The sequence below is a fragment of the Chelonia mydas genome, chromosome 9 (genome assembly GCF_015237465.2).
Source record: "Chelonia mydas isolate rCheMyd1 chromosome 9, rCheMyd1.pri.v2, whole genome shotgun sequence".
NCBI lineage: Eukaryota > Metazoa > Chordata > Testudines > Cheloniidae > Chelonia > Chelonia mydas.
In genome coordinates, this window is record NC_057855.1 from 5,353,390 (window position 1) to 5,381,326 (window position 27,937).

The following is a 27,937-nucleotide window of genomic DNA, read 5'->3' on the forward strand; positions in this document are numbered from 1 at the left end:
GGGTTGCCCGGAACGCCGGTGCCGGCTGCGGTTTCCCGGGGGCCCCGCTGGAGCCGCGCGCGCGGCTGGTCCCTTCCCGTGCGGTCCGGCCAGACACGCAGCGTCCGGGGCGGCCGCCCCGCTGGCGAGCGAGGGAGCCGGGAGCGGCCGCGCCCAGCCCTGCCTCGGCCGGCGAGGGAGCGCGGAGCGGCCCGGCAGGTCGGAGCGGGGGGCCCCGGGGGGGCAGTGTCTGCGGGGCGCTGCCTGGGGGGGCTGGTTCGGGGGGGGCATTGACTGGGGGGCTGGTTCGGGGGGGGTGCTGTCTGGGGGGGCTGGTTCCGGGGGGGGCATTGACTGGGGGGCTGGTTCCGGGGGGGGCTCTGTCTGAGGGGGCTGGTTCAAGGGGGGGGCTGGTTCGGGGGGGGGCATTGACTGGGGGGCTGGTTCCGGGGGGGGGTGCTGTCTGGGGGGGCTGGTTCAAGGGGAGCATTGACTGGGGGGCTGGTTCCGGGGGGGGGCACTGGGTGGGGGGTACCCGGCTGTGGAGGCGAAGGGGTCACTGGCTTGAGTGGGTGTGGGGGGCATTCGGCGCTGGGGGCCTATTGGCTGGGGACCATGGGGGGCACTGGGTGGGGGGTACCCGGCTCTGGGGGTTAAGGGGGCACTGGCTTGGGTGGGGGTGGGGGGGGTACTAGGCTCTGGAAGGGCTGTGGCTGGGGGCACTGACTAGGGAGTACCTGGTTCGGGGGGGGGTTAAGGGGACACTGACTTGGGTAAGTACAGGAGGCATGTAGTTCTGGGGGGGGGCTATTGGCTGGGGAGCATGGGGGCACTGGCTTGGGGACACTCAGTTCTGGGGCGCATGGGGGCACAGGCCTGGGGGGTACCTGGCTCTGGGGTGGGTTGAGGGGACACTGACTTGGGTAAGTACAGGAGGCATGTAGTTCGGGGGGGGGGCTATTGGCTGGGGAGCATGGGGGCATTGGCTTGGGGACACTCAGTGCTGGGGAGCATGGGGGCACAGGCCTGGGGGGTACCTGGCTCTGGGGTGGGTTGAGGGGACACTGACTTGGGTAAGTACAGGAGGCATTTAGTTCAGTGGGGGGGGTAACTGGCTGGGGAGCAAGGGGGGTACTTGGTTCTGGAAGCATTGAGGGGACCCTGATTTGGATGGGTATGGGGGGCAACTTAGCTCTGGGTGGGCCACTGGTGGGGGATACCTGGCTCGGGGGAGCACTGGTTGGGAATGTAGGGGGCGTAAGGGGTGGTATAATGAGATTTGGCTTCCTCCCTTAGATTTTCCAGGAGAGAAGCATAAACTCCCCACCTTGCTCATCTCAGTGCCCATTATTGTGTCCAGACAGGTCTGCTAAGGGTGCCCCATTACAGTATTTGCTTTTGAATGTCTGTCCTTTTGTTCCATTTCCTTATCTCTGCTAGTAATGACAGAATCAGAGTCCACACCCTCCCCCATACCTCCCACCCATATGTGCTCCATTTCCCTGTGGCTTGTGACAGAGTCAGAGATTAGGGTTGGTTGAATTGGAGCAGAGTACGCAGATGAGTTATTTTATCTAGCTGTGTGGTAGGGAGGGTTATTTTTCTGACTTCTTCTGGGCTAATGTGGGCACCATGTTTGTGCTCAAATCCAGACCAAAAAAGTCTGCCCTATGCACCTGAAGGTGTGTGCAGTATATCACAGAGTTGTTGAGTTTGTGGATTTAAAACTACATTGATCTGGTGTCCGGAATTTTATATACCGGAGTTCTCAAATTGGGGGTTGGGACCCCTCAGGGGTCACGAGGTTATTACGGGGGGGGCGGGGGGGGGGTCGTGAGCTGTCAGCCTCCACCCTTAACCCTGCTTTGCCTCCAGCATTTCTAATGGTGTTAAATATCTTAAAAAGTGTTTTTAATATATAAGGGGGGGTCGCACTCAGAGGCTTGGTATGTGAAAGGGGTCGTCAGTACAAAAGTTTGAGAACCACTGTTATATACTCAGTGGTGGACTAATGCCAAGAAATTGTTATAGAATGACCAGTTAGTGACAGTTTGAAGGTATAATATTTTGCAAACCATTAGAGCTAACCTTACCTGATCACTCTCGTTACAGTGTGTATGGTAACACCCATTGTTTCATGTTCTCTGTGTATATAAATCTCCCCACTGTATTTTCCACTGAATGCATCCGATGAAGTAAGCTGTAGCTCACAAAAGCTTATGCTCAAATAAATTGGTTAGTCTCTAAGGTGCCACAAGTACTCCTTTTCTTTTTGCGGATACGGACTAACATGGCTGCTACTCTGAAACCTGTATATGGCAGTGGTTCTCAAACTGTGAGTCGGGATCCCAAAGTAGGTCATGACCCCATTTTAACGGGGTCACCAGGGCCAGCATTAGACTTTCTGGGGCCCAGGGCTGAAACTGAAGCCCGAGCTCCACCTGCACCCAGGGTAGTGGGGCTTGGGCTGCGGCCCTCTTTCCCCCCCCCCAGCTCTGACTCTGACACCCCTGGAGTGATGTAGTAACTTCATTGTCAGAAGGGGGGTCGCAGTGCAATGAAGTTTGGGAACCCCGGTATAGGGAGTAGGAGGGGAGATTTTGATTTCTTGCCTGTGTTTGCTGACTGGCACTTCGTATGAGGGACAGGGAGGTGTGCTGTGGTTTTGGTTTGGTAATGGCTTTTGTATTGTTTTTCTAAATTGATAACACAGCTTCTAGAGACCAGGGTAAAAGGTTTTTAAAATAAAATGTATTATTTTAGTACATTTAAATCTAAATAAATAGCTGGTTAGCTCTAGTGGTTTGCAAAATGTTACACCTTCAAACTGTCACTGACTGATCATTCTATAACAATTTCTTGGCATTAGTCCACCACTGAGTATATAACAGTGGTTCTCAAACTTTTGTACTGAGGACCCCTTTCACATACCAAGCCTCTGAGTGCGACCCCCCCCTTATATATTAAAAACACTTTTTAATATATTTAACACCATTATAAATGCTGGAGGCAAAGCAGGGTTAAGAGTGGAGGCTGACAGCTCATGACCCCTCCCCCCACCCCCATAATAACCTCGTGACCCCTGAGGGGTCCCAACCCCCAATTTGAGAAGTACTCCTCTCAAGTCATAAAGTACTCCTTTTCTTTTTGCTGTATACAACTTACCCCTATCACCTCTGTCCTTTCCTTTTTCCTGCTTCAACAGACGGGCCGTGTGGCATGTATGGCCTATCAACACCACATTTGGGTTATTTTGGACCAAGGAGGGGTGTGAATTTAAAAGATGAGTGGCCTTTAGGGAGAATGCCCTACCCACAGCTCTCTTAAATACCAAAAAAGCTCCCTCTGAGGTGCTTTTGCTGATTTCAAATGTGGTGCTCTTATTTGGGGATGAGAGGGGGACTCTGATAGGACGGTCTCAGGCCATTTAGGGCTTCATACGTTAAAACCAACACACTGAACTCCACAGATCACAGAGTGCTGGTGTCATTTGTAACAAACAAGGTCTGCTTGACCCTTAAAAAGTTTAACTGGCATAACTATGGTAGTTAAGGGATGTGAATTTTTTTTTTCCGAGCATTGTTATGCTGGTAAAAGCCTCAGTGTAGAAGCTGTTACACTGGTATATGGCTGGTATAGCTTGTTCGGCTCTGCCGAGCTGGAACTGGTATAAGCTTTCATACCAGCATAAATGAATTTACAGTATTGTAGCTTGCTGCTTTAACTACGCCAGAATAGCTAAAGCAGCAAAACTTTTAAAGATAGACACGGCCAAAATCATCACATCCTGCGCTAGCTTTGGTCTTCCAAATGGAGTGAAGGTGTAGCCCCACCTAGAGCACATTGCAGTCCAATCTAGACATGACAAAGGCCTGATCTATGCTTAATTTTTGCCAGCATAGCTATGTCAGACAAGGGTGTGACTTTATGCCAACATAGCTGTGCTGGCCAAAGCCCTAATGGAGAGGCAAAAAGTATTCCGGTAAGAATACTTCGAGAAACAGTCAAAAGAAAAAAAGTCCCATTCAATTACATCATGTAATGGCAGACAGCTAAAAAGTGACAAGTTTTTAAAGAGTTTATATACCAATGCTAGAAGTCTAAATAATAAGATGGGCAAACTAGAGTGCCTTGTATTAGATTAGGATATTGATATAATAGGCATCACAGAAACTTGGTGGAATGGGGATAATCAGTGGGATACAGCAATACCAGGGTACAAAATATATCGGAAGGACAGAACAGATCATACTGGTCGGGGAGTGGCACTATATGTGAAAAAAAGTGTAGAATCAAATGAAGTAAAAATCTTAAATGAACCAAACTGTACCATAGAATCTCTATGGCTAGTGATTCCATGCTTGAATAATAAGAATATAGCAGTAGGGATACATTACAGACTACCTGACCAGGATGGTAACAGTGACTGTGAAATGCTCAGGCAGATTAGAGAGGCCTCATGATGAAGCAGTGGAATTTATTCTCTGCCCCTCCCTGTTCATATGCAAACAACATTTTTCTCTTAATGAAACTCTTCTTCCAGTGGAATGCAGTTGGGCCAGCTCCTCATTCCATTGCTGTGTTTCGATGGTATATATTCAAAATTATAGGGTCTGTTTCTCAGCAGTACTACAACACCTGGCTAACAAAACATTAACACCCCCATCAAGGAATATACATCTCTCCATTGAGATCAGCCCCCAAATTAGCAACAAGAATTGCCACTGGTGGTTACTAAAGATTCCACATGGAGGTTAATCCTCATAGTCCTGCCCAAACTCGGCTAATTGTGTCCCATAATCTCAGTTGTCTACCTTATTTTTCACTCCCATCCTCAAATGTTTGTGTAGTGTTTCTGTGTTCTGTGAAACGCCTACCACTTTCCACCCCAGAGGTGGCTGTGTTTCTGTGGTGGGTGACTTGAGCTCTGTAGCATTTGTATCCGTAACGGACTTGGGCATCCTTGAAGGGTATTTTCAGCATTTTAAAGAGGATCATTCCCCCCCGCCTTGTCTTGCACCGTTCAAGATGCAGAATGCAGTGCCACTGTAACGAGACTAATCAATTAAGGTGGGCTATTACCAGCAGGAGGAAAAAAATTTTTGTAGTGATAATCAGGATGGCCCATTTCCAAGTAACCGTAGGGGGGGGAAATTAGCATGGGGAAATGTTTTTTCCCCTACTGACAGGTTTCAGAGTAGCAGCCGTGTTACAAGTGCCACAAGTACTCCTTTTCTTTTTCCCCTACTGTTATTCACACCTTCTTGTCAACTGTTTGAAATGGGCCATCCTGATTATAACTACAGAAGTTGTTGGTTTTTTTCTCCTGCTGATAATAGCCCACCTGAATCGATTGGTCTCCTTACAGTTGGTATGGCAACACCCATTTTTTTTCACGTTCTCTGTGTATATAAATCTTCCTACTGTATTTTCCACTGCATGCATCTGATGAAGTGGGTTTTAGCCCACGAAAGCTTATGCCCAGATAAATGTGTTAGTCTCTAAGGTGCCATAAGTCCTCCTTGTTTTTTTGCTGATACGGACTAACACGGCTGCCCCTCTGAAACTGTGCCGAAGGCTCGCTGTGAGATGAAGTTAACAGAATGCTGCTCTCAGCCCTGCAGATTTGTGTCCTAAGAGTCAGAGAGATTACACAGCGTCCACTGGTCCTGATCCGTGACAAGGGCTCCTAGGTGCTACGATGATATAAAGAATAATTTGTTCACGTTTGGAAGGCTTTCTCTGCAGCCAGAAGAGCAAGAACCCTTTTTTCAATGGAAGCTTAAATTCTGCAGAAATTAGCTGCTAAAAGCTCTCAGTCACTGGGGCAGCTTCTCAGTCACTGGGGCAGCTTCTCAGTCACCACAGGCAAGAGGAGTTCTGACGCCTGCAGTGTTGCAAAATTTGCTTTGTCAAATAGCTGCATTCATGTTCGTGTCTACAGGAATTGTACTTCCTCTTTGAGTGTCCAATCCAGTTCTTCTGGAAGTGGCTCCCTCTGATTTCCAGTGAGAGTTGGATCTGGTGCTTGGCATTGATGCAGCTAGTGCATACTTGAGTCATTGTCTGAGGCCAGGCCTACGCTTCGACGTATGTTGGTAAAACTTACATGTACATGGCTTTAGGGTATGTCTACACTGCAGTTAAAAACCCGCGACTCTCCCAAGCCAGCTGACTCGGGCTAAGGAGCTGTTTAATTGCAATGTAAACATTTGGGCTCAGGCAGCCTGAGCTCTAAGACCCTCCCACCTTGCAGGGTCCTAGAGCTGAGGCTCCAGCCCAGTCCGGAATATTTACACCACAATTAAACATGCCCTGGCCTGAGCCCCATGAGCCCGAGTCAGCTGGCACGAGCCAGCTGCAGGTTTTTAATTGCAGTGTAGGCTCACTCTAAAGCAGGTTTTTCCCTAAGCTGTGTGCATGTGTGGCCATTTCCCCTGCTGACCCACCCCATCACCCAGGGGTGCTGCTCTCCACCGAGCTACCTTATCCAAAGTGGGAGGAGGTGAAGGGCATGCACCAAAAGAGATGAGTCAGGTGGGCACAGGAAGAGTGTAAGTGGGGAGGAAACGCAAAAAGGAGAGTGAGTGGTGAAGAGGCGCTGACAGACGTGGGGGATGGGATAGGGTTAGCCCTGAACGCAGGCAGTCACTCATTCCATAGACACACATCAATAAAACAGCATTGCCCATTGGAGGAGCTTACAGTTCTTTGACTTGTGGTAGCCTTTACATCTGGCAGCAACACACTTGCAGTATCTCAGCAAGGAGCGCGTTTGTGCTCATTCAGGCACTGGTTTAAATACAGCGAATGGAAATCTGAGTCACTCTGAGATCACTCCTAGGCAGGCTGCTACATTAAGAAGAGCACATTCTGTTCAGAAATTGGGTGGGTTAAGAATTCCTATGGTTAGATACAGCCTGATGTTTCAGAGTAGCAGCCGTGTTAGTCTGTATTCGTAAAAAGAAAAGGAGTACTTGTGGCACCTTAGAGACTAACAAATTTATTTGAGCGTAAGCTTTCATGAGTTACAGCTCACTTCATCGGATGCTTCATCACATTCAGCCTGATATTTGTGAGCTTAAAGCAGCACTGGCCAACTCAGTGGACTTCTAATGTTGTACTCAGTAGGGACTATTGTATCAGCTGCTGGGGTTGATGGAGGTGAAGAAAGTGATGGCCACAGAGAATGGAATGATTAAGCACAGTGTCAGATTGTTCTGCCCAAGCCATAAAAGAAAGAGTGATGTTGGTTCTCCAGTCATGTTAATGAATATTCAGGTTATTTGAAAAACTGACCCAGGTCACTTTGTTTTTCATGAACTGGGCACTGGTTGCTGAACCAGTGAAGTGAATATCTAGTATGAAGGGCATACTCAGCTGGTAATGCCTTACAAAATGTGCACCTTCTGTGTTTCACAGTGCTTGTGTTTACAGTGACCGTAGGCGGCGGGTATTGTGTTTATAGCATGTTCTCTATGTATATAAATCTCCCCACTATATTTTCCACTGAATGCATCCGATGAAGTGAGCTGTAGCTCACGAAAGCTTATGCTCAAATAAATTGGTTAGTCTCTAAGCTGCCACAAGTACTCCTTTTCTTTTTGTGAATACAGACTAACACGGCTGTTACTCTGAAACTTTTCTTTTTGTGAATACTATTTCTTTTTGTGAATTCCATCAGACTAACACGGCTGCTACTCTGAAACCTTTCTGATATTGAGCTGCCTAGAGCTGAACATAGTAGTCCAGGCCACTTTGGAGACCACTGGTGTAAGGCCATGTTGAATCTAAATTGGGAATGTTATAAAGCACATTTCTAGTCTCCATTCCTAAGTAGTCTTTTATCTTTGCTTGACTCATTACTCCGGAATTTTCCCAAACACAGAATCCTCTGTGCTCCTAAAGTGCCCACCAATAGTTGTCCCTTTAAAAGCCCGCCTTTCAAAAAGCTCTGTAGGATCTGGCTGATGGAGCTTCATCCAACACCACTTTATGTTAAATCATCCAGTAGGTGTAACTGAGCAGTGATAGTCCGCAGAGATTGATAATATACAATCATATGCTTCAAGGAGGGTCGGGGTAGCATTCAAGTGATGGTGTAAGCCTGCTCTCTTCCTGCAGTAGGTTCACCATCAATCCAGAGACTCCAGACACTCCCTACAAAGTGTTCCAGGACACCCACTGCATGTGAGGGGGGGCAGAGTCCTAAATCCACAGAGCATTTATTGTTAGAGTTTCTAGACTTGGGTGTGAACCATATTTCCCAGGCATGCCAGTCTTCTCTGACGAGAGGCGATGCATATAGCTGATTTAGTAAAGGAAAAACTTCAACCCAGTTTTAAGTCACAAATTTGCAAATCCAGCATCTGCTTTTAAATCTTGTGGCAGTTGGAGTTGAGATTTTCCAGTGTTACCCATTCATGTAAATGCCTAGTTCCACTTCACCAGCAAGCAGTGTGGGGCTTCCTTGGATTCCTGGCATATGGGAAGTTAACAGCTGAGAGATCACTGCAAATAGCCTAGTCATGAATTAGTTCATGGGCAAGGTTTCTTCTCTCCCCCCGCCCCCGCAAAGGAAATCCAGCTTTACTCATCAGCTGTCTTGTTGTGTGGGTGTTCTTTTTGTGCATCCAGTTTATCATTGAAATGAGTGCTGGGAAATTGTACACAGTTACCCTTCAGACTTGTGGACTGGGCATATTTTAATCTTTGGCCTGCCACTCAGATACTAAAATAGCATAACTAGCTTCATGCTAATGATATCATCACTCATATTGCAACTCCTGCCTGAGGGAGTTTCTCTCCAGCCAGCTGAGTATTACCCTCTCGTCATTCTAGGACTAGGAGTGACTAGGAGCTGCTCTGCAGAGAGAAATTATTCAGTGTTCCCACCGGGCACTGTTTGTCAAGAAGTTTTGTTACCTGATGCCACATACAACTGGCTAGGCCTCCTGGTTCAGGTGCCTTTGGGCTGATCTTTTGTACATAGTGCCCATTGTTGGCTGGTTTCTTAGCCCTTCCTGAGTGAAATACCTCTTATATTTCTTGTTCTTTATTTCATTCTTATAGTCTGCTGGAAAGACCTTGCCAAGCACCTCTTCTGTGATGGAGCCACCAAGTTCGTCCAGGCTGAATCCCCGGAAGAGAAGAAAAGATGGGTCAGGACCCAATGGGGCAACAGAGCTGGATGGAATCCCTCCGAAAATGTCCCGTCACTCGTTTGTAAGTAAGCAGGGCTTCTGATCAGAAACGTTTCACTTTTGGAAAGCAGCTGAATGATACTGATGTTGCTACATTGATTAGGGCAAAGTAAAATGTCCTCTGTGCCCAGGGAAAGAGGCGGAGCAGTGCAGCCCGGCTAGTGCTGTTTGCTTCTTGCAAAGCTGGTTTGAAATCCTCCTTTGCTCACACTAATGTACATACTTACAACACAGACGTAAAAAAAATAGAGTCCAAAGCCAGCTGAGGTAAGCTTCTTTGTGGTAATTGTGGTGGTTTACTCTGGGCGTGGATGTGTACAGACTTTAAATAAATCAGCTTGTCACAGTTCTAATTTCTTTAGTGATGTAAGTGAGATTTTAAACAAAATTGATACTGGTTCCTTGGACCCACTTGTGGCCATGTTCCTACAGCTACTCATGTGGTTAAGCACATTAATAATGCCACTGAAATAATGGAACTACTTGTGGCTTTAAAGTCACATGCATGCATGAGTGTTTGGGGGCTAAATTATTAAAACCAAAATAATGTTGTTTAACATCTTGCCTTGAGGCGGATTGATTTCAATCAGCAGGCAGGAAACCTTGATATAAATAATCAATTTTTATCTTGTTTTGCATTTGAACTTTAGTTATTTTCCTAAAGTGAGGTTAATCCTTGTTGGTTAGGTACTAAATTTGTTACTATTTTTTGCTAACCCGAGGATACGCTATGTCTATACACATTTATTTAAGCAATTTATATAGCTTAACATGTTTATTTGGTTTCTTAATTTTTACATTTTCATGATGTTAGAAAATGGTGACTGCATTCTTATTTGCCAGGTTGATGATTTGTGTGTGTGGTGATTTGTGTCAGGCTGCGTTTGGATGGAAATTGGAATTGCGTTAAAAATGCACAAAACCAGTATTTTCAATTTTTTAATTAGTTAAATAAAACTATCTGAAATGTGCTGGGTCCACACATGGTTTACATTTAAAACTGATTTACTAAACCAGGGAAGTGTTGGCTGAGCTGATTGTTTCTGGTCACCATGTCCTTCAAGATTTTAGAACTAGTAGTTCTCATCTGCCCAAACCTCCATTTTTATTCACAGATTGGAAAAGGAAAACAAGCTTTCCTGCTCTTTCAGCTCCCAGTTTATCAGCTTTCCATGAACCTAGTTATTGAACTGAACTAGTTGAATAAAGTGAAATGAAGAAAATCTCTCTGAACCTGCAAAAGAGGCTGCTGTCAGTCAAAAGCTTGTTTAGCATTTCAACAAACTCTGGTTCCAGGTGCTTAGCCAGTGACTGCCACAAGTTCACTGGTTTGTCTTTCTTTAAAACTTCCACAGCAAATACGTACTGCTTGAATATTATATTTTTATCTAAATTAAATGATGTTAATAGAATATAGCAAGTTTAGGCTTTCATATAGGTTATCATTTCAAATTTAATTTTTAAATAGGTTTATTTTTTTTAAATATTTATGCTGAATAAAATCTGATTTTTATAAAATCTATTTTTATGCACCCTGGTTTGCCTTCTGCAGTGATGGTAGACTGGTTAGTCTCATTGTGTGTTTAATGGGTTTCACTTTCTGATTCTGAGGTATTTAGCAGGAAGCTGTATTTGTGTTTCCAGCACTGCAGGAGAGTTTTCAAATAATCCATGAGAACATTTCTTGTCTGTACTGGGCTCAGTACAGCCTTGTTTTACAAAACTGAAATGCTGGGGCCTCCGTTAATCTGATGGTGCCTCTTGAAGAGTCTCTCTCGGGCTGATTTCTTGTATTTTTAAATCCATTAACACTGCTAAAACTATAACTCGGTTGCTTTTTCTCTCCCCCCACCCCCCCCTCCAAAAAAGGCCCACTCTTTTCACTCACTGTTAGTACCAGACCCTGATCTGTGTTCTCCTTCCACCTCCCAAGTAGACATGAAGGGTGGGTTTATTGGGATCACCATTGCCAAAATCTATGCTTCCTTTCCAGAGCTTGCCTTGACTTCATACTGCCCTTGCTGTAACTCTGTAGGTTTGTCCTTATGTCGCAGCTCTCTCCCTCCCACTCCATGGGACTCATGTGTATCACACATTCTAGAGTTCTTCCTTCCTGATCTTTCTGTCAGAGCTGGCTGCCATCCATTCCCCCATCACTGTGGGGTCAGAGTTGCTCGTAAAAATACCTGCAATGTGTTTCAGCTTCACCTTTTACCTTCCCAAATTTACGAACGAAGCTTTGCCTTTCAATAGCACCTTCCATTAAAGGATCTCAAAGTGCTTTCCAAAGCTGAATGGGTAAGAATTAGTGTCTTCACTTTACAGATGGGGAAACTGAGGCACAGAATGGTGACATGACTTGCTAAAGCAGCTGTGCCAGAGCTGGGTGAAGAACCCAGATCTTCTTGACTTCAGTGCCTGTGCTTTAACCAACAGACCTTGTAACATATCATCTAAAGACAGGGAAGGGACGTGTGCGCGCCCGCCCTCTTTGGTGCTACATTCATAGCTCTGTGATAGCACAAAGCGAACTGTGCTTATACTTCTTCCTCATGCTACCTCTAGCCAGCCCTCTTCAGAATACCTCAGCCTCTTTGAGGTGCAGACTCCGTGTGGGTCTCTTGAGTTTACTTCTTTTCTTTCATGAAAGGTTTTATTCCTAGGAGTTTAGAGCAGGGCTCCCTGTTCCTGCAAGGGCAAAAGTGTCACCCAGATACTTTACGCTCTTGGCAAATACTTGTAACTGAAGATCTGATTGCTCATTTAGAGGATTGCAGGGCTAGAGTTCCCCAGCAGACAGTAATAAAAAGCCCAGTTGACTTTATAGCCCTGCTCTGATCATCTATTATATTCAGTATTTCAGGGTGTGTACCCCAACCCTGTTACATGGTGGAAAAACTGGGTTTTTTTATCTAGAGAGGAGGGTTTCGTGTGATCTGTTAGGTAACATAACAATAAGAACAGAGGCAAGCATGGAAGTATTGGGGAAAAAAAAATAAAAAATCAAAGGGGGATTGAGTGTTAAATAGGAAATCTGAGGGCTGTATTGAGGAATGGATTTTGGCCTCATTAAATGTCAGAGTTTAATTTAGAACCCCTGAAGTGAGGAGATGCATGCCTGGTGCTACAAATTTAGAGCTAGGAACAATGCCACTTTTGCCTCTGCATCCCGCAAGGTCCAGAAGACCCAAGGCCTCTGACCGTAATGGACAAGATGGCATGTAAGAGGCCAGAGACTTAGTACAATACTCTCATTAAAGAAGGTTTCGAAGGGCATTAGCTCACCACAGCATAGCAGCCTGGTTGCTGCCTTCCCATGCGCTGCACTTAAAGAGATCCATTTCAGCTTAGAACTCCAATAGGGTGTGACAGCTGCAATACTTGCAGAAGGTCTGCCAGGGCTCACCACAGTGTGCAGGATGAAATTGCTGAGAAATCTCTTGCAGCTGTAGTTTGGCTTAAGTCAAGATATTAGTGTAATGGTTAGCAAGATTGGTTCCTCATCTTCTGATTTAGGGAAGGGCAAGCTTCTGCTGTGACACACCTTCCTGCTAAAAGAGAAAGTTAGTCTCTAACAGTCACAGACCCTACATGGTCATTTAGCTGAAACTGAGCTGGCTGCTTATTGGAGGGTAAGATGCTTTGTTCTGGTCCAGAAGAAATCAGCCCTACAGTAGCTATAATTGGATTTTATGCCTCCTAATTCTCACTCTGAACTCCACCAATGTGTTGTTTTTGCAGGTAGTTTCAAAGGGGTGTGGGGGAAGTCCTGTAATGTTCCATCAGATTTCTGTGCTTTCCCACAGAATGTGACTGGTTTCCCACCTTCTAGGGCTTACAAATCGGTGCTTGTAAACACTTTCCCTGGAGAGTCAGACCGGCTATAGGCAGCTTCTCTTTAGGTGCTAATAGTTTGTGTTCTGATACCTGTAACTGCTGGCATGTTACAACACTGGAGCCTACGCGTGGGGAGATTTGTTTCAAAGTATGGTCCAGCTGAGGCAGTTTGGTCCACTGGTTAGATCTGAGGACTTGGGAGTAAAGGAGTCGTGGGGCAGATCCTCAGCTGGTGTGAACTGTCATAGCTTCACTGAAGTCCATTCACACCAGCTGGGAATCTGTGCCCTGGGCTCTGCTGAGCTTTTCCTTTGATTCAGCATGTAACTTAACCTCAGCTCACCTCAGTTCTCTCCATCCATAAGCTAGGGATAATTACCCCCCAGGACCGTGTTGGGGCTTAACATCAGTAAATCTCATTAGCACCTTTTGCACAAAGCTCTCCTAGTGCAGCGTGTCTGCCACTGAATTGCTGGGCTGTCATAATTCCCCTGCCATCCCGGTTTGCTTGTGCTGTGGCTGTGTAAAATGCTGAACCTTGGGGGGTTTGCAAGCTATTTTTCTCTCTGATTATTTAGGGCTTGAGGGAGCCAGCTCCGTTTTCAGATCAAATTGAAGTGGACTACAGTAAGCCATATGTCAGACTGACGTTGGAAGAGGCGACCCAAGGCACCCCCTGTAAGTACCGTAAAACCAAATGAGAAGGCAGTTACCTAAACACATGTGCTGTTCCAGGATTTCTCCTGGCTGAATTAAAGCGTTTCATCCTCCCTTGTGTCAGGTTGGAAGGAGCCCTGCTTGGCTATTTAGGAGCGTTATATCCACCCTGGGGACTAAGACTATTATTATTTGTATTACTTGACTGCCTGGAGACTGGGGCCTCTGTTCTGGGAGCTGTACGTACACATTGTAAGAGAAGATTCCTGCACCAAAGAGCTTATATTCTCCTCATTGCTAATATTGCTTTAAGCCACCTTCCTGAGTTACTGAAGAGCAGTATCAACACTAACCCTCTTCTTTGCGACAACTGAGACAACTTAAAAAGCTAGACGAGTAAAGAAGCCAAAAGGCATTTAAAAAAAAAAAATCACTTGTCTCGTGACAAGTATAAGACGTGTGAGCAAAACAAATACCCTTAACGGTGGCAACATTGTGAGGAGCCCTGCCTGCACGCTGAAGGATACAGCAGCATACGTTAGATAGCCAATTTTAGGATGCTCAGCAGATCTGCTCCTGGGAATAGGAGGGTGCCGATTTCTACAGTCACTTGTATGAGTAGAATGGTATATTACTCAGTGGTCAAGGTTTTGTTCAGAAGCATGAAAATGGCAGTACTAGAAACACCTGCTAGGGGCCGCACTCCTCTGCTGGTCCTATGCTGACTGTTCAAAGTACATGATCGTACCCAGCCCTTCATGGTGCCAGCTTCGTAGCTGTAACGAAAGCACTGCACTTCTTTCTGTAAATAGCAATAAAGTCATTAAAGGAGGTTTACTCATCTCATGACCTGTCAAGGCCTACTGAACAGTCTCCCAAGGGAATTTCTGGAAGCCCCATGGCTTTGCACAGTCAAATCTAAACACTAGCACACAGGTTTCCAACCTGTTGTCTGTGATACATGCTTCGAGAAAGTTCAAGACGCCCATTCTCACATATATACACCAGGGACCAAGCCTGTATTGGCCCGCAGATCAGGGTTAGAGGTCTCGAATCTCTGATTCCTCGGTTTCTCTATGGAATCATTTAACACCTTCAGGATCAATCAGATTGGCTCTGCAAGTAATAAATTGTTACTGTCTTTTAGCATTCATTATACAGCTCATCTGCATCATCTAACATCTGTCCCTTTCCAGCAAAACTCACTTTATTACCTTAATTGACTGCCTCTGTCTCACCTTCAATGCCCTATAGTGTCCGTAACTACTGTACATCTGTATTCTTCCCCCACACTCCCCCCCAGTCCCGTCCTCCTGCTGCTCCCTTTATCTGATTCTCCTTCCGTCAGCTTCAGGCCTCCTTAAATGCTGCCCTCTATATATGAAGCAGTCTCACTTCCTGTCTGCCAAGTGCCCTCCCTCTGGCTCAGTCTTGTCTGTCTGGCTTAGATTGGCCAGAGAGCCATGTGTCAGATAACTTCCGGGATGGGTGAAGTGTCCCACAGCTGTGAGAGAGTCCTGTGCTGGCCCAGAAAAGTGGAAGTTAAGAAGTCTATTGTGGTTTTAGTAATATATGGGCTCTCAAATATCCTTTAGGCTGAATGTGGAACAGTGGGTGAAAGTTAAGCATGTGTGAGCTCAAGTATCGAAATAAACGAGCTGCTCTTTACTAAGAGATGGAATAGCCATTAATCCGAATGGGGCTGAACCTTCTGGCCCCATCCAGGGAAAGCTTTACAGCAGTAGCTTCTCCATGAAATTATCTGACAGCCCCAAGGCCTAACAGGACTGTTTTGTGCTGTCTCGAGATGATTTTCAGTGCAGCTTGGCATTCCTTGGAAGCAGGAACTAAAGGGTGGCTCAGTAATAGCCCTGCCTGGTTGATTTAGGAGTCATACTGAGCAGGAATTCTCATTGGCCATTCTTCCAGAATTGGAGGACTACAGCTATAGTAGTGAGGTTCAGCATGGAGTGTGGGGGGAATTGGGAAGATCTCAGGATTTCCTCCAGGAGCCTGCTTGGCAAACTTAAGACAACCCATGAAATGTCTTCGGCTAGTCACTCGTAGGTAGTCAGTTGCTGAGCAGAACGTTGGCATGTTGCATTTTGATTCCTGTAGGATGGCGATGTTGGATGTTTGCATTTTCCCCAGGTTTCCCTTTGTGCTGTGTGCACCTTGTCTCAGAGCAGCTGCATTTAGCCCCATGAGAACACCACGCATGGCACTTTCGGTTTTAAGTCTGTCTCTGAATGTCGTTCCATGCTTAGTCTGGCACCCCCATACGCTGACTCCTAACGGAAACAAACCAGCAATTTCCCTTCTCAAACCTTTTCTGGCTACAGCTCCGCATTCTGCCAATTGTTTCTGTAACAACACGTACAACCACAAGGAACCCAAGGCTCACTAGGTCTTTGCGCAGCCAGCAAATGCTTTCCCCAGGAATGGCTCTCCATGAATAATGTCTGTTTGTTTTTATGCTCAGTGGATCGACCAGTCAGGGTTTATGCTGATGGGATATTTGACTTATTTCACTCTGGACATGCCCGGGCCTTGATGCAGGCGAAGAACCTCTTCCCGAACACATATCTCATTGTGGGAGGTAAGGAGAGGTCTCTTGACTTTGGCAGCCTTTCAGGAATAGTTTACCATGCCAAAGGTAGGATTGCAACCTGTAGTTTCCTTTGCACTGTCCCATCCTTAACGTCTTACACGGTGCCTTGCACTTGTTGCAGCTCAAAGGGCAGCCACGTTGTAATCTCGTCCTCTTCAGTATTGAATTGGATGGAGTGCAGTGCTGGGAGACAAATGTGCCTGTCTATAAAAATGGAACTCCAGAAATTTTTTTTTTTTTAAAGGTGGGGACTACTTTCTATTCTGACCGAGTTAGTCTAACCGTTGATCTAAATTTTGTGTGCCAAGAAATGCTGTTCAAAGCATTGAGTGCCAAAAATAAAAGGGGACTTTCTGAGCCTTCGTCTGGAGAACCGGAGCAGGTGAAGAATAAGAAACTGTCCCTCTGTGTGCGTAGTCTCAACGTTCGCTTCAAGCTGGGAGTGATTTCACCCTCCCTATATCAGCTGTTTGGCTGGAGCAGCAATATATCAATTGAGATCGGCCTGTTTACGTTTGGGCCTTCCCAAATTATTACATAGAGTTAATAAAGAATTGTTGATTTTATTTCACGTGGTTTAATCAGCCTGGTGATTGGATGATTTGCCATGAACCCATTCTATTCTAGTTTGATTTGTTCAGATGGGTTTTGGCTTCGTTTCTAAATTTAGAAACCTGTTTGGTTCTGATGTTTCTTTGCTAGGTGTCAGGGGTCTGGACCCAAGTCATCCCCTGTGTAAATGAGGCAGTTCTGTGTCCCACCTCGTGGCGGTCCATAGAGCTGCCCTGTGCTCCCAGTACTGACACTCAAAGAGGAAGAACACTGTTAGCTTTTAAAGGAAAGTTGACTTTTCTGTATTCATCATTTCTTTCGACAAGCAGCATGGGTTTCAGAGCCTTTGAGGGCCTGGGGTGAAGGGTTACCAGCCAGTCAACTGACCAATTTTGCATAATAATGCTGTATTCTTCACAGCGTGCAGAGATCAGTGGAATTGAGAGGCTTCCTCGCCTCCGTAACGCGCTCTCTTTCCCCTTCCACCTCCAAACCTTTCACACCTATGCTTTACTGCAGTAGTTCTCAAACTGGGTCGGGGCACCATTTTAATGGGGTCACCAAGGCTGGTGTTAGACTTCCTGGGGCCCACGGCCAAGCCTGAGCCCACTACCCGGGGCCAAAGCCTGAGGGCTTCAGCCCGGGGTGGGGGGGCTCAGGTTACAGGCCTCCCACCTGTGGCTGAAGCCCTTGGGCTTCAGCTTTGGCCCCTCCCGCCTGGCGCGACGGGACTTGGGCAGGCTCAGGCTTTGGTCCACCCTCCTGGGGTCGTGTTGTCAGAAGAGAGTCTTGGAGCAATGAAGTTTGTGAACCCCTGCCTTACTGGCTAGGGCTGTAGACTGGGAGTTGAAAGCTGGGTTCTCTTCCTGAATCACCAACACCTCTTGTGGCACTTGACCTGTAACTCCTGAGCCCGCTTAGCTTGGAATATCTGCCAGGTCTTGGCACAGAGTCCTCTCGTGCTGCACGGGGCAGACGGTGGAGTCGGGCAGTGGAGGGGGTCAGGGCGGGTATTCAGAAGACTAACGGAACTCACCTTTTGCTCTGCAGTGTGCAGCGATGAGCTGACCCATAACCTCAAAGGCTTCACGGTGATGAACGAAAGCGAGCGTTACGACGCGGTGCAGCACTGTCGCTACGTGGATGAAGTGGTGAGAAACGCGCCGTGGACCCTCACCCCGGAGTTCCTGGCAGAGCACCAGGTAAGACGCAGCAGTAGAGCTGCCAGGTGCTTTCAGACAATCGGGCAGCTGTGCTGTGTGCACGCACTTGTAACTACCACGCTCCTTCCACACCCCGGCGGTGCAGGATTCCGAGTAATTGCTGTATTTCCCTCTGATCATTCGTGCCAGCAACCCTCTTCTGTTACACGTCCTAGACTGTGCCATGAGTTGGTATAACGGGCCATGTTCGTTTCTGAGGAGGTTAGGGGCCTGAGCAGAGCTAGCCTGTAATGGCAGGTACTGTCAAAATCTGAGAGGAGGCCAGATCCAGGGCGGGTCCATCAGAGTGAGCCCTCCTTTTTGCTGTTCCCTAATATGAGAACAAGGGGTCACTCAAAGTTAGTGACAGGTAAATGCAAAACAAGTAACAGGCCCGTGGGTGAAGTTCCACTAGCAGGAGTTTAGAGAGGCAAATACCATGGCTGGCTTTTAAAAGGGGCTGGTAGTTTTACACTTGTGGCTGTGCAGATTGAGAGAAGGTGAATCAAATCTCCTGCTTCAGGACACGTGCTTATTTGCTGCAGGGGTCGGGAAGGAATTTGCGGCCAGATGCACTAAGGAGCTTTCTCACCTTCCTCTGGACATCAGATATTGCCCTCTGCTGGCACCAGGCTACTGCTTACGGGCCAACAGTACACTTGGTTTATAACGCTGTTTGAAGCTTGAAACTGCCGTTTGCTTCTTACTCCAGTTGTCTTCCTCCTTGGCGTGCGCTCGTAGGCTTGTCTAGGGTTGTGTAGGAGGGCTGGGCTGTGGAGGGTTAACCTTGTTTCGAAAGCAAAGCACATTGACATTCCTCATTGCTTTGCTAGCCCCGTACCTGTACACAGGTGCTCAGCAGTAAGTAATTAACCGTTACCTGGTCATTACATAAAAAGGTACCTTCTGTGGATTCAAGGAAAGATTTATTCTAACTCTTTTCTTCAACTCCCAGATTGATTTTGTTGCCCATGATGACATCCCATATTCTTCTGCTGGGAGTGACGATGTTTATAAACACATAAAAGAAGCAGGTGAGGCATAAGTCGTGGTGGTGACCTGTAACCTTTACCATCTAGCACTAGCTGGTGTGTCTTGAGGCAGGTGTTCTAGCAAAACCAGTGTTCTAGTTGGTGCCAGTTACTGTCCAGCTTGGCAAGGATTGAATGTCTTGGGAGACTGAGCTCGCCTCTGACCAGGTTCTTTTACTGCTCCCTTCGCCATGGGATCGGAGTGCTTAAAAGTTTGATTCTTCCACACTAGGCTTGCACCACATTGGCACGGCTGCTCCTGTGATACGTGGAGTAAACAGAAGCCCTGGGTCTCAAAGGCTGATACCATGGTCACGGTTAAAAAAATAAATACATTTTTTATTTTTTTTAGTTCACTAGTCCTGGTATGGTGGATCTCCTCTTTCATGATACATCCTTTAGGTAACAACGACCGCATGCTTGTTATCTAATAGCTAGCAAAATAAGTGACCCACAGTTGTATCCCTCAGTCTCCATTCTAGAAATAGCAAGTATGTCTCGTCTCTTAGTTAAAAATGGCACTGGTCTAAAAAAGCAAAATGCAGGATGCAGTTTTCACATCTGTTGGGCTTAAATGAATGTAACCCTCTCATACTGCAACATTTTCATACTCGATGTCATGGGTAGGACAGCAAATTTCTCTTGGCATGTTTGTCACAAAGCACAGAGCAGTCACGGTGAATTTAGTAAGAGGTCTGGGTGACTGCTCCCTGATTTTTGATTTTAAAAAAATGCCCCTCTCCTTGCCCTGCCCCATGCCAGGAGCATCAAGCACCCAGAGCAACACTGATACCTTAATCCTGGCTGGGTGAGGAGAGGAGGACCAGGGAGGGAGAGTGGGTTGGAGAGAGAGCTCACCCTGCAGTTCCTGTCTCGCAGGGCTGGGGCCAACACCCTCTTGGGACAGAGGGTCGTACGGGCCAAACTGGAGCGGCACTGCAACCCGGTGTGCCAGGTTGCAATGCCCACTTCAGGGCACTAGGCCCAGCCCCACAGGAAAAAGAGCCACCACAGTAGAGTGAAAAGAGAAAAGACATGGGCAAATGGGAAAATCACGCTATCCTTGACTCTTGTCCTGCTGTGACAAACCTCCAGCGTAAACATGGCTACCAGTGCTGTTTGTATTCAGACAAAGGCAGCGTCCTCTGTCTTTTTTCCTTTGTCCTGTCACGGCCCATTCCATGACGATGGGCTGGTATCCTCAGCACAGTATCACAAATTCAGTGCTGGAGATTCCCTGATTAAAACGCGTCTCTAACAATAGCGAAGAGAAACGAGTACAAACCAACCAGCCAAGTACATTTCTTAGAAACATGCTCTCTTCCGGGTGATTGTTATCCTTCAGTCTATTGGCTAACTCTTCCTCAGAGCCCAGTAACAGTGCTCCTCTTCATTTAGAGTCCCGCTTTTGATCAGCTTCCCCCCCCGCTGAGTTTTATATTAAATAACTGCAGAGATCCAACAAAGGAGGGATGGGTGGAGAATCTGAGCCCACCTTCCAGCATGCTACTTAGACTCAGGGGTCGCTCGGTCAGTGACAAACCCAGATTCCCATCCAGTCAGCTGGCTGCACGATACGCTTCAGTGGGTCCTTCTCATGGGAAGGAAAATAAAGTTTTTGGTGCCAGCAACCTGACCCTTTATTGGGTGCGTTAGGTTCTCCAAGGCTGACGGTCAAATTTTTTGGGGTGCTTTAAGTGATGTGTGTTGGAGACATGGGTTAGTCTCCCTACATCCTTTATGAAATCGGTACATTTGGGCGAGCGAGGAGTCACCTGCACAAGGTAAAAGAGACCCATGGAAGTGTACCCTTGACTTGCACTCTGCAGCCTTGGTCCAGCCACTGTGCCACCCCATAGACTTCGCTGGCTCACCGCCCAAGTGCCTCTGAGTGCAGGTTTCAGGCCCGATAGTATTGCTGAGCTGTTTGCGTAGATAAGCCCAGACGGGACCACTGTGATCATCTAGCCTGGATTCCTCCAAAACACAGGCCAGAGGACTCCCCTGAATTAATTCCTGCTTCAAGTCCAGTCACTGTGATTGAACAAGAGCAGATCTTTTAGAAAAACATCCCATCTTGATTTAAAAAATGCCAGGGATGGAAAATCCCGCATACCCCTTGGTGAACTGTTCCAGTGGTTAATTCCTCTCGCTGGTTTTAAAAAAAAAAAACAAAAAACAAACAAACTTCTAGTCTGTGTCTCTCTAGCTTCAACTGCCAGCCATTGGATCGTGTCTGCTAGACTGAAGAGCCATCTACAGTCAAATTTCTGTTCCCCATGTAGGTACTTAAACTGGTCAAATTGCCCCTGAACTTGCTCTTTGATAAGCTAAATAGCTTGAGCTCCTTCAGTCCCTCACTAGAAGGTATACTCTCCAATCCTTTAATCCTTCTTGTGGCTCTTCTTTGAACCGTATCCAGTTTTTGACCATTCTTCATGAATTGTGGACACCAGAACTGGACAGTTTCCAAGGGTCAAAATATAGACCAAGGCCAATTGGGAAATAAATATATATAGTAAGTAGGGTATGATCTTTAAGAGCCTGTGAAATACCCCAGCCTGCATATTGAGAGTCAGTAGCAGCTCCTCACTTCCATCTGACCTACACCTGTCCTGGATTCTGTTCCCCTGGTTTCAGGCATGTTTGCACCAACTCAGAGGACCGAAGGGATCTCCACATCCGATATCATCACCCGGATTGTACGGGACTATGATGTCTATGCCCGTCGAAACCTGCAGAGGGGATACACTGCCAAGGAGCTGAACGTCAGCTTCATAAATGTGAGTCTCAATGCGTTAGACTGCAAACCCACCTGGGCAGGGACTGTCTCTGAACAGTGTGAGCTTGATCCTGACCCAGGCCTCGGGGAGTGGCTGCAATACAAACAAGTAGTAATAAATCTGCAGGACTAACCAGTCACACACACACACTGCACCAATATTTGCTTTTTTCTCTGTCCTAGGATCTTGTCCGATCATTTTCCCCCTTGAAATGCTGCACAGAGGATTCAACGCCAACAAAGTGGCAATCAGAATTTTTCAGTGAAATTGTCTGTTTCTGCCAGTCAGCCATGTGACTGCATCAGAACAGTTCCTGGTTGCGTACTGTGCTGTGAACGCTGCAGATGCAGGTTGCAGAGCGTCGTCGTTTTGTGTTTTTGATTGAAACATCATCCATTCCCAGTCGTAGCTTGTGTGTGTCCAGGAGCCTCTGGCTGCTCAGCACTAGGGCCAGTGCTGTTTGCTTTTATTATTGCCAGCAAATTATCTTCACCTCTTTAAATCCTAAAAAGTAAGAGTAATTGCCCATGGGACAGGTGAAAATTTAAGTGTTCCATGTCCTAATCCTTCCCCCTGCATTGTTTGCTTCTGCAGGAGAAGAAATATCACCTGCAGGAACGTGTGGACAAAGTGAAAAAGAGGGTGAAGGACGTGGAGGAGAAATCGAAGGAGTTTGTCCAGAAAGTGGAGGAAAAGAGCATTGACCTCATTCAAAAATGGGAGGAGAAATCCCGGGAATTCATCGGCAACTTCCTGGAGATGTTTGGACCAGAAGGAGCACTGGTAACAAGTTCACCCTGGAGATGGGGAGCAAAGACTGGGTGGGTGGGGGATTTCAGAAAGCGTCCTGGTAAACTTTAATGCTTCTGGGAGTTGCTGTTGTGATAGCCCTGCAGAGGGAAGTCCTCTAGGTAACCACAGCACTGGGTGCAGTGCCAGCTTCCCTCCCAGACCATCTCCATCAGCCATGTGCTAAGGGAGGCCCTGCTAGAGGCAAAAGTAGCTCAGTCTTAAAGGATCACTTATCCTTGGCCTGTCTGAGATGACCAACATGGATGCCACTTAGTGCCAGCTGCCATGGCGGGTTTTTATTCAAAACACTGATTCCCCGAGAGTTGGACTGACCCCTCCAACTTGTTTTACATGTCACCAAGTAGCCATGGGAGGGTGGTAACTTACAGCCATTGATTTGAACAGAGCGCCTAGTGGTGAAATGCTCCCTGTTCTGTTACCCAGCCCTCTAAGGCTGTGTGCTGTAGATGCTTGAACTGATTGACACGGAGCCTGTCCAACTGCAGCTAAGTTTGTGCTCATGCAAGTTGAGTTTTTTCCATAGGGTTCATATCGCAGCATGGGATGGCGATGGCCCAGAGCAGCCATAAATGCTGCGAGTGCTGGCTCCAACACCCATTCCCATCACCTTCAAACGTGCCACCAGCCACGATGTTAATCTCCCTCCTGTTTCCCTCCCCTCGCTAGAAACACATGCTGAAGGAGGGCAAAGGCCGGATGTTGCAGGCTATCAGCCCAAAGCAGAGCCCCAGCAGCAGCCCGACGCATGAGCGCTCCCCCTCTCCCTCCTTCCGCTGGCCCTTCTCCACCAAGACCCCTCCTTCCTCGCCGGCCAACCTCTCAAGGAACCAATCCGCCGTCGCCTATGACATCAGCGAGGATGAGGAGGACTAGGCGGCTGGCCGCGGACACTGAATCGCTGATTGCCGAATTCCAGCTCCTCACCCCAGGGGAACTTTAAACGTGAGAGCAATGGTAACATGGCTTCTGACGACCCTCCAAGAGGCACCATCTGCTCTGTGCAAGGGCTACTGTCTGGGAAGCACAGTCTAACGTTCTCCCTATCCCCAGCCCCTTTTTATTGTTTACGTTCCAATGGTTTCCAAGAGAAAAGTGGGTTTTATTTTTTTTAAGTATTTTAAAGAGAGTGGCACTGAAGTCTTTGCCCTGTGAAACCTCAGCCAGGGGGGTATTGGGAGAACAGTTAATCGGACCCTTTTGTCTGTCTGCTGTTTAGACCCGCTGCAGCCTTTTATTGCCCCAAGGCAGGATTCTCCATCGCTGCCGAATCTCTCGAATGACGGATATGCCAGGTCCTCATATGGTGTGAACTTGAGACAGCGCAGGAAGCGGTAGAGTAGATGAGCTATTTTTTAATTATAAAGAGACGTCCGTACTCTTCTGGAACCAATAAGAACCTACCCAGCTCTGTGTCTTGACCTTGCTTCTTTTAGCTGAGGTTCCCAATGTTTCATAGTGGAAACATGCCTCATGTCTCCTGTGTGGGAAATCCGCCATCTGAGCAGCCACACCAGCATCAAATGGGTCACGCGCCGTTCTGTAAAGTCTGGTAAACCTGCACAGTAGGTACACCTCTGCAAGGGAAAGGCTGTCTTAGAATGTTCTATCTGCCATGCAGGCATCTAGGAGCATCACTAAATCTCAGGCCAAGAACCTCATTTCGCCCATCAGCTGCTGTTTGAGGGAAGAGCATCACCTCTTCTTTCCAGACGTGCGTTGTGTGGTTGTGTGCACGTACGCTCAGCTAGGCAATAACAAATATGCCTGCTCCTTCAGAAAGGTCCTCTTCCTGCCTTCGCACCTCCCCCCAGTCTCTGGTGTGCCGACCATATTACGGTCTGTCCAAACGTCCACTCTGAGTGCTCTGCTTTGCGCGGGTCCGTATTTGTTTACATTATTGTGCACTAAGGGATGGAGAGCTGTGATCTCTCTCCCATCGGGGAGGTGAAGACCCTGCTAAGAGAGCTGTTCAGAATGTCCGTGGCCAATTCTGTGTCCATTTTGACGTACAGTCGGATAGATGCTGGGGTATGTTATCCCAGCGAAGGGCGATGTTCTCACATAGATGTCAAATCATTTGTGCATTAAATGCAGGTACCTCTGTCCGTTAGGTGTTTCTTGGGGGCGCAGAAATAGCATGAAAGGAAACTGCCACTATTTTTAATTTTAACCGATAGCCCCTGTTCTTTTGAAATTGTCGTCCAATGATGCTTTGCTATTAACGATATAATAAATGTTTATATTGCGCTTTAAGTGCCCCTAGGTAAGCTGTGTAGCACAGTGTCAAACACTGAGTCCCTGCACAGCGCATGCCCAAGGGAAGTCCTTTGGGCAGGCAGGTTGTGGGTCTTGTTGGAATACACTCTATCCTGGAAGCCAGCATCCAGGGGGTGGAGCTGCCATATCTACAGCCGTGAAACTCCCAACATTGCTTTTCTGCCCGAGCTTGCCTTGCCATCTCCTGCTTGGAAAGAGCTTCCTTGAATGTTGCATACAGACCACGGGGTCAGATTAAGACTCTCGTGGGCAAAGTCTGCGGGTGTTAAAATCCACGACGTCCGATCCAGGGAAACAGTGATTCTGTGGAGACTAAAAGGCAGATGCTAGAACCATCCTACACAGTAATATGCAGCTGTTGAACGTGACCACCCTGTACATAAAAGGGGCGGCTACTTCCTCAAAGTTCTGTCAAGCTATTCTTTGAAATGCCACCTTTGGGGCTTGGTATAGACTCTCGTCCTCCACCAGGCTTGGTCAAACTGATTCTTCCCCCACCCCTATATTTCCCGTGAGACCAGAGCTGGCAAAGGGGAAGGAAAGCTTTGGTTTCCCAGTACCCCAGTGTGAGTGATTCCTCCCAGCAGGGATGGCCATGGCTCTGGGAAGTCTTTTAGCAGCGGTAGGGAGCACTTGCATTCTGAGGTGGCACCAAAATGGTGAGATGCAAACGATTCTTAATTTCTCGGCATCTGAGTGGTGGCATATATCTGTATCACTCTCCTTCGGCAGATACTTAGTCTGTTTCCTCACCTGATCGCAAACTTTAGGCAGGGCAGCACAGGGCACCGACAGTCACGTTAAACACAGGGTGTGAACAGTATTCTGTAGCTTTGGATGATAACAGTATTTCTGGTGTCCAGTCACTCCTAAATCCTGCACAGGGAAGCTACTGCATGGTCTCTCTGCCCGGGGTGGGGTCACTTGTGCAGCCGGGGCGTGTTGTTTGCCTGTAACTAGGAATATCAAAACTGTTGCTTGTACCTAACAATCCCTGCTTCCTCCTTTCACTTTGCAAATTGAAATGGACACTCCAGTCCCAAATCAGTGTGTTTATCATGGCTTTTAGAGAGACGGCGTCATCGCATGGAGTCCACTGTCTGGCTCACTTCATGTCTGTTGCCGCACGTAGCTGAGTGCCAGGAATCCTTCATCTGCACAGTGTAATGTACCCTCAGCATAGCAAAGTTCTCCATGACAATTGATGAGGGACAGGCTGGGTTTCCCAGGGTGTTACCTCATCATAATCACTTGACTGTTTCATTCTGTGCGTCTCTGCTGAGCCTCACCTACACATTGGAACAGCTGCTCATGAGTGTCGGACGGGGCTGGTTAGAATCAAACCCTACTGAGGAAGTGGCAGAGTAGAGGAATGAGAGAAGTCTGTGTTTCTCCCCCACTACGAGATCGATCTCCATGGAGAATTTGCCGCAATAAGATGGAACCTGGTACCACTAAATCCATATGGGTCAATTTCTGCAAAACCATATGAGATGCGGCTTCGAGCGATCTCTGATCTCATGCATACGGTGGCCGGCTTTGAAGGCAAGCCGTTGCAAATGCCTTTCCACATGGGACAGGAAGGACGGCAGTGGAGTGACGCTAAAAGGGGAAGCAGGAGATAGTAGCAGGCAAAGGCTGAGCATGAGCAGCGCTTCTGGTGCGATTGATTGGACTCTAAGAAGCTGTGATAGTGATGTTCAATAGCACGTGAGTTGGGGCTTCAGAAGAAAGTTATTCAAGCTTCTGGAGGGAAAGTGGAACCTGTCTGTTAAAAAGTGTGATGGGGTTAAACTCTTTAACAAAATCATTTAAAACCTGGCCCACTGTAGGTGTGATTAAGGCCCATCTGTAACTCGAAGCATGTGTTAGTGCAGTTAATGCTTCTAACGTATTCTTTCCCTCCTCTTTGTAACGATATATATGGAACACGCTGGGGTGGGGGCCTTGTGCAGGAAGCCTGTGTGCAGACCCACCCTGTAGGGGTTGTTTGTTGTGACTTAATGGTGTTCAAATTCCCTGCCTTCCTTTCATATGCAGAATGGGGTGTAGCTTGTCCAGCGAGGAGACAGAACCTGTCTTTTCAGCTCTCCGTTTGAACATTGTACGTGGCCAGGTACATGGAGCACGTGTTCGCCTTGGCTGCTGTTTGACTCCTAGAAAGCCATAGAGAGAGAGGAGGAGAAGAATATTCTCAGCAGTACATTGTCTGTCACGAGTATAACCAACTGTGTAAAACTTGACAGTTTTGTAACTCATCTGCAATGCTGCCACTTGCGTCGAGCTTGACGAGAACAGTTGTTTTGTTTTTTCTTGGGACGAGATCAATGCTTAGATTTTCCAAAACAAATACATGGAACAATGTGGATTTTGGAATTCATTTTAAATTCCAGCTTCTTTCATTCACTGAAACGTCACTTACCTTGTTCCGAAAGCGCTGCAGGATAAGGTTTTATGCTGGGATACGAACTGAGCTAAAGGGTGTGGTGGTTCAGAGTGCTAGGGGGAAAGTGGGACTTTCCATCAATGCGATCCCAAGTTGCGTGACACTCTAGGCCAGGGCACCGAGTTGGGAGTCACGTGAGTTTTGTTGTCTTAGGACAGTATGCTGTCGTACTTGAAACACACCAGTGTGGTGCATTGCTCCTCTCACTAGGGTGCCTCAGGATGTCTCCTCTCAATCATTGTTAACTGTATTGGTTTCTCTGTGTGCGCGCACGTGTTACTGGCTTGTTCTGAGTTGGTTTTTGGCTTTTATGTTTAGCCAAATAAATGCAAAGTCATTTTACCCAACCCTTGTCAATCTGTGCCCGATATATTTTTTTTTTTCTTAATTTGAGTGCTTTTAATCTCCCTTGATCTGCCGTCCCTTATTGAAAAGATGATCCAAGGTAAAAACATGCCCAGAGAACTTCTGAAGTCGTAGCCTTTCTTAACAGGTTTCCCACCAGTTCCCCTTCTATGTGCGAAACTAGCACTGAGCTACTGACCA

General features: G+C 47.1%; 1 protein-coding gene across 4 annotated transcripts; it reads left to right on the forward strand.

Annotated features, from left to right (window-relative positions):
* Positions 1–47: 47 nt before the first annotated feature.
* On the forward strand, positions 48–27,738 carry PCYT1A (phosphate cytidylyltransferase 1A, choline). Of its 4 annotated transcripts, none has more exons than XM_037908353.2 (9): positions 48–198; positions 9,052–9,204; positions 13,598–13,697; positions 16,159–16,275; positions 17,890–18,041; positions 18,997–19,075; positions 21,713–21,855; positions 22,450–22,638; positions 23,335–27,738. In XM_037908353.2, the coding sequence occupies exons 2-9, from the start codon at positions 9,088–9,090 to the stop codon at positions 23,539–23,541; spliced, it is 1,104 nt and encodes a 367-aa protein (XP_037764281.1). In that variant the 5' UTR covers positions 48–198; positions 9,052–9,087; the 3' UTR covers positions 23,542–27,738. The 4 variants fall into 4 exon arrangements, with proteins under 4 accessions (XP_037764281.1, XP_037764284.1, XP_037764282.1 ...); XM_037908356.2 differs by having other exon boundaries at positions 26,986–27,738; XM_037908354.2 differs by lacking the exon at positions 48–198 and adding an exon at positions 5,506–5,672.
* The last annotated feature ends 199 nt before the right edge of the window (positions 27,739–27,937 follow it).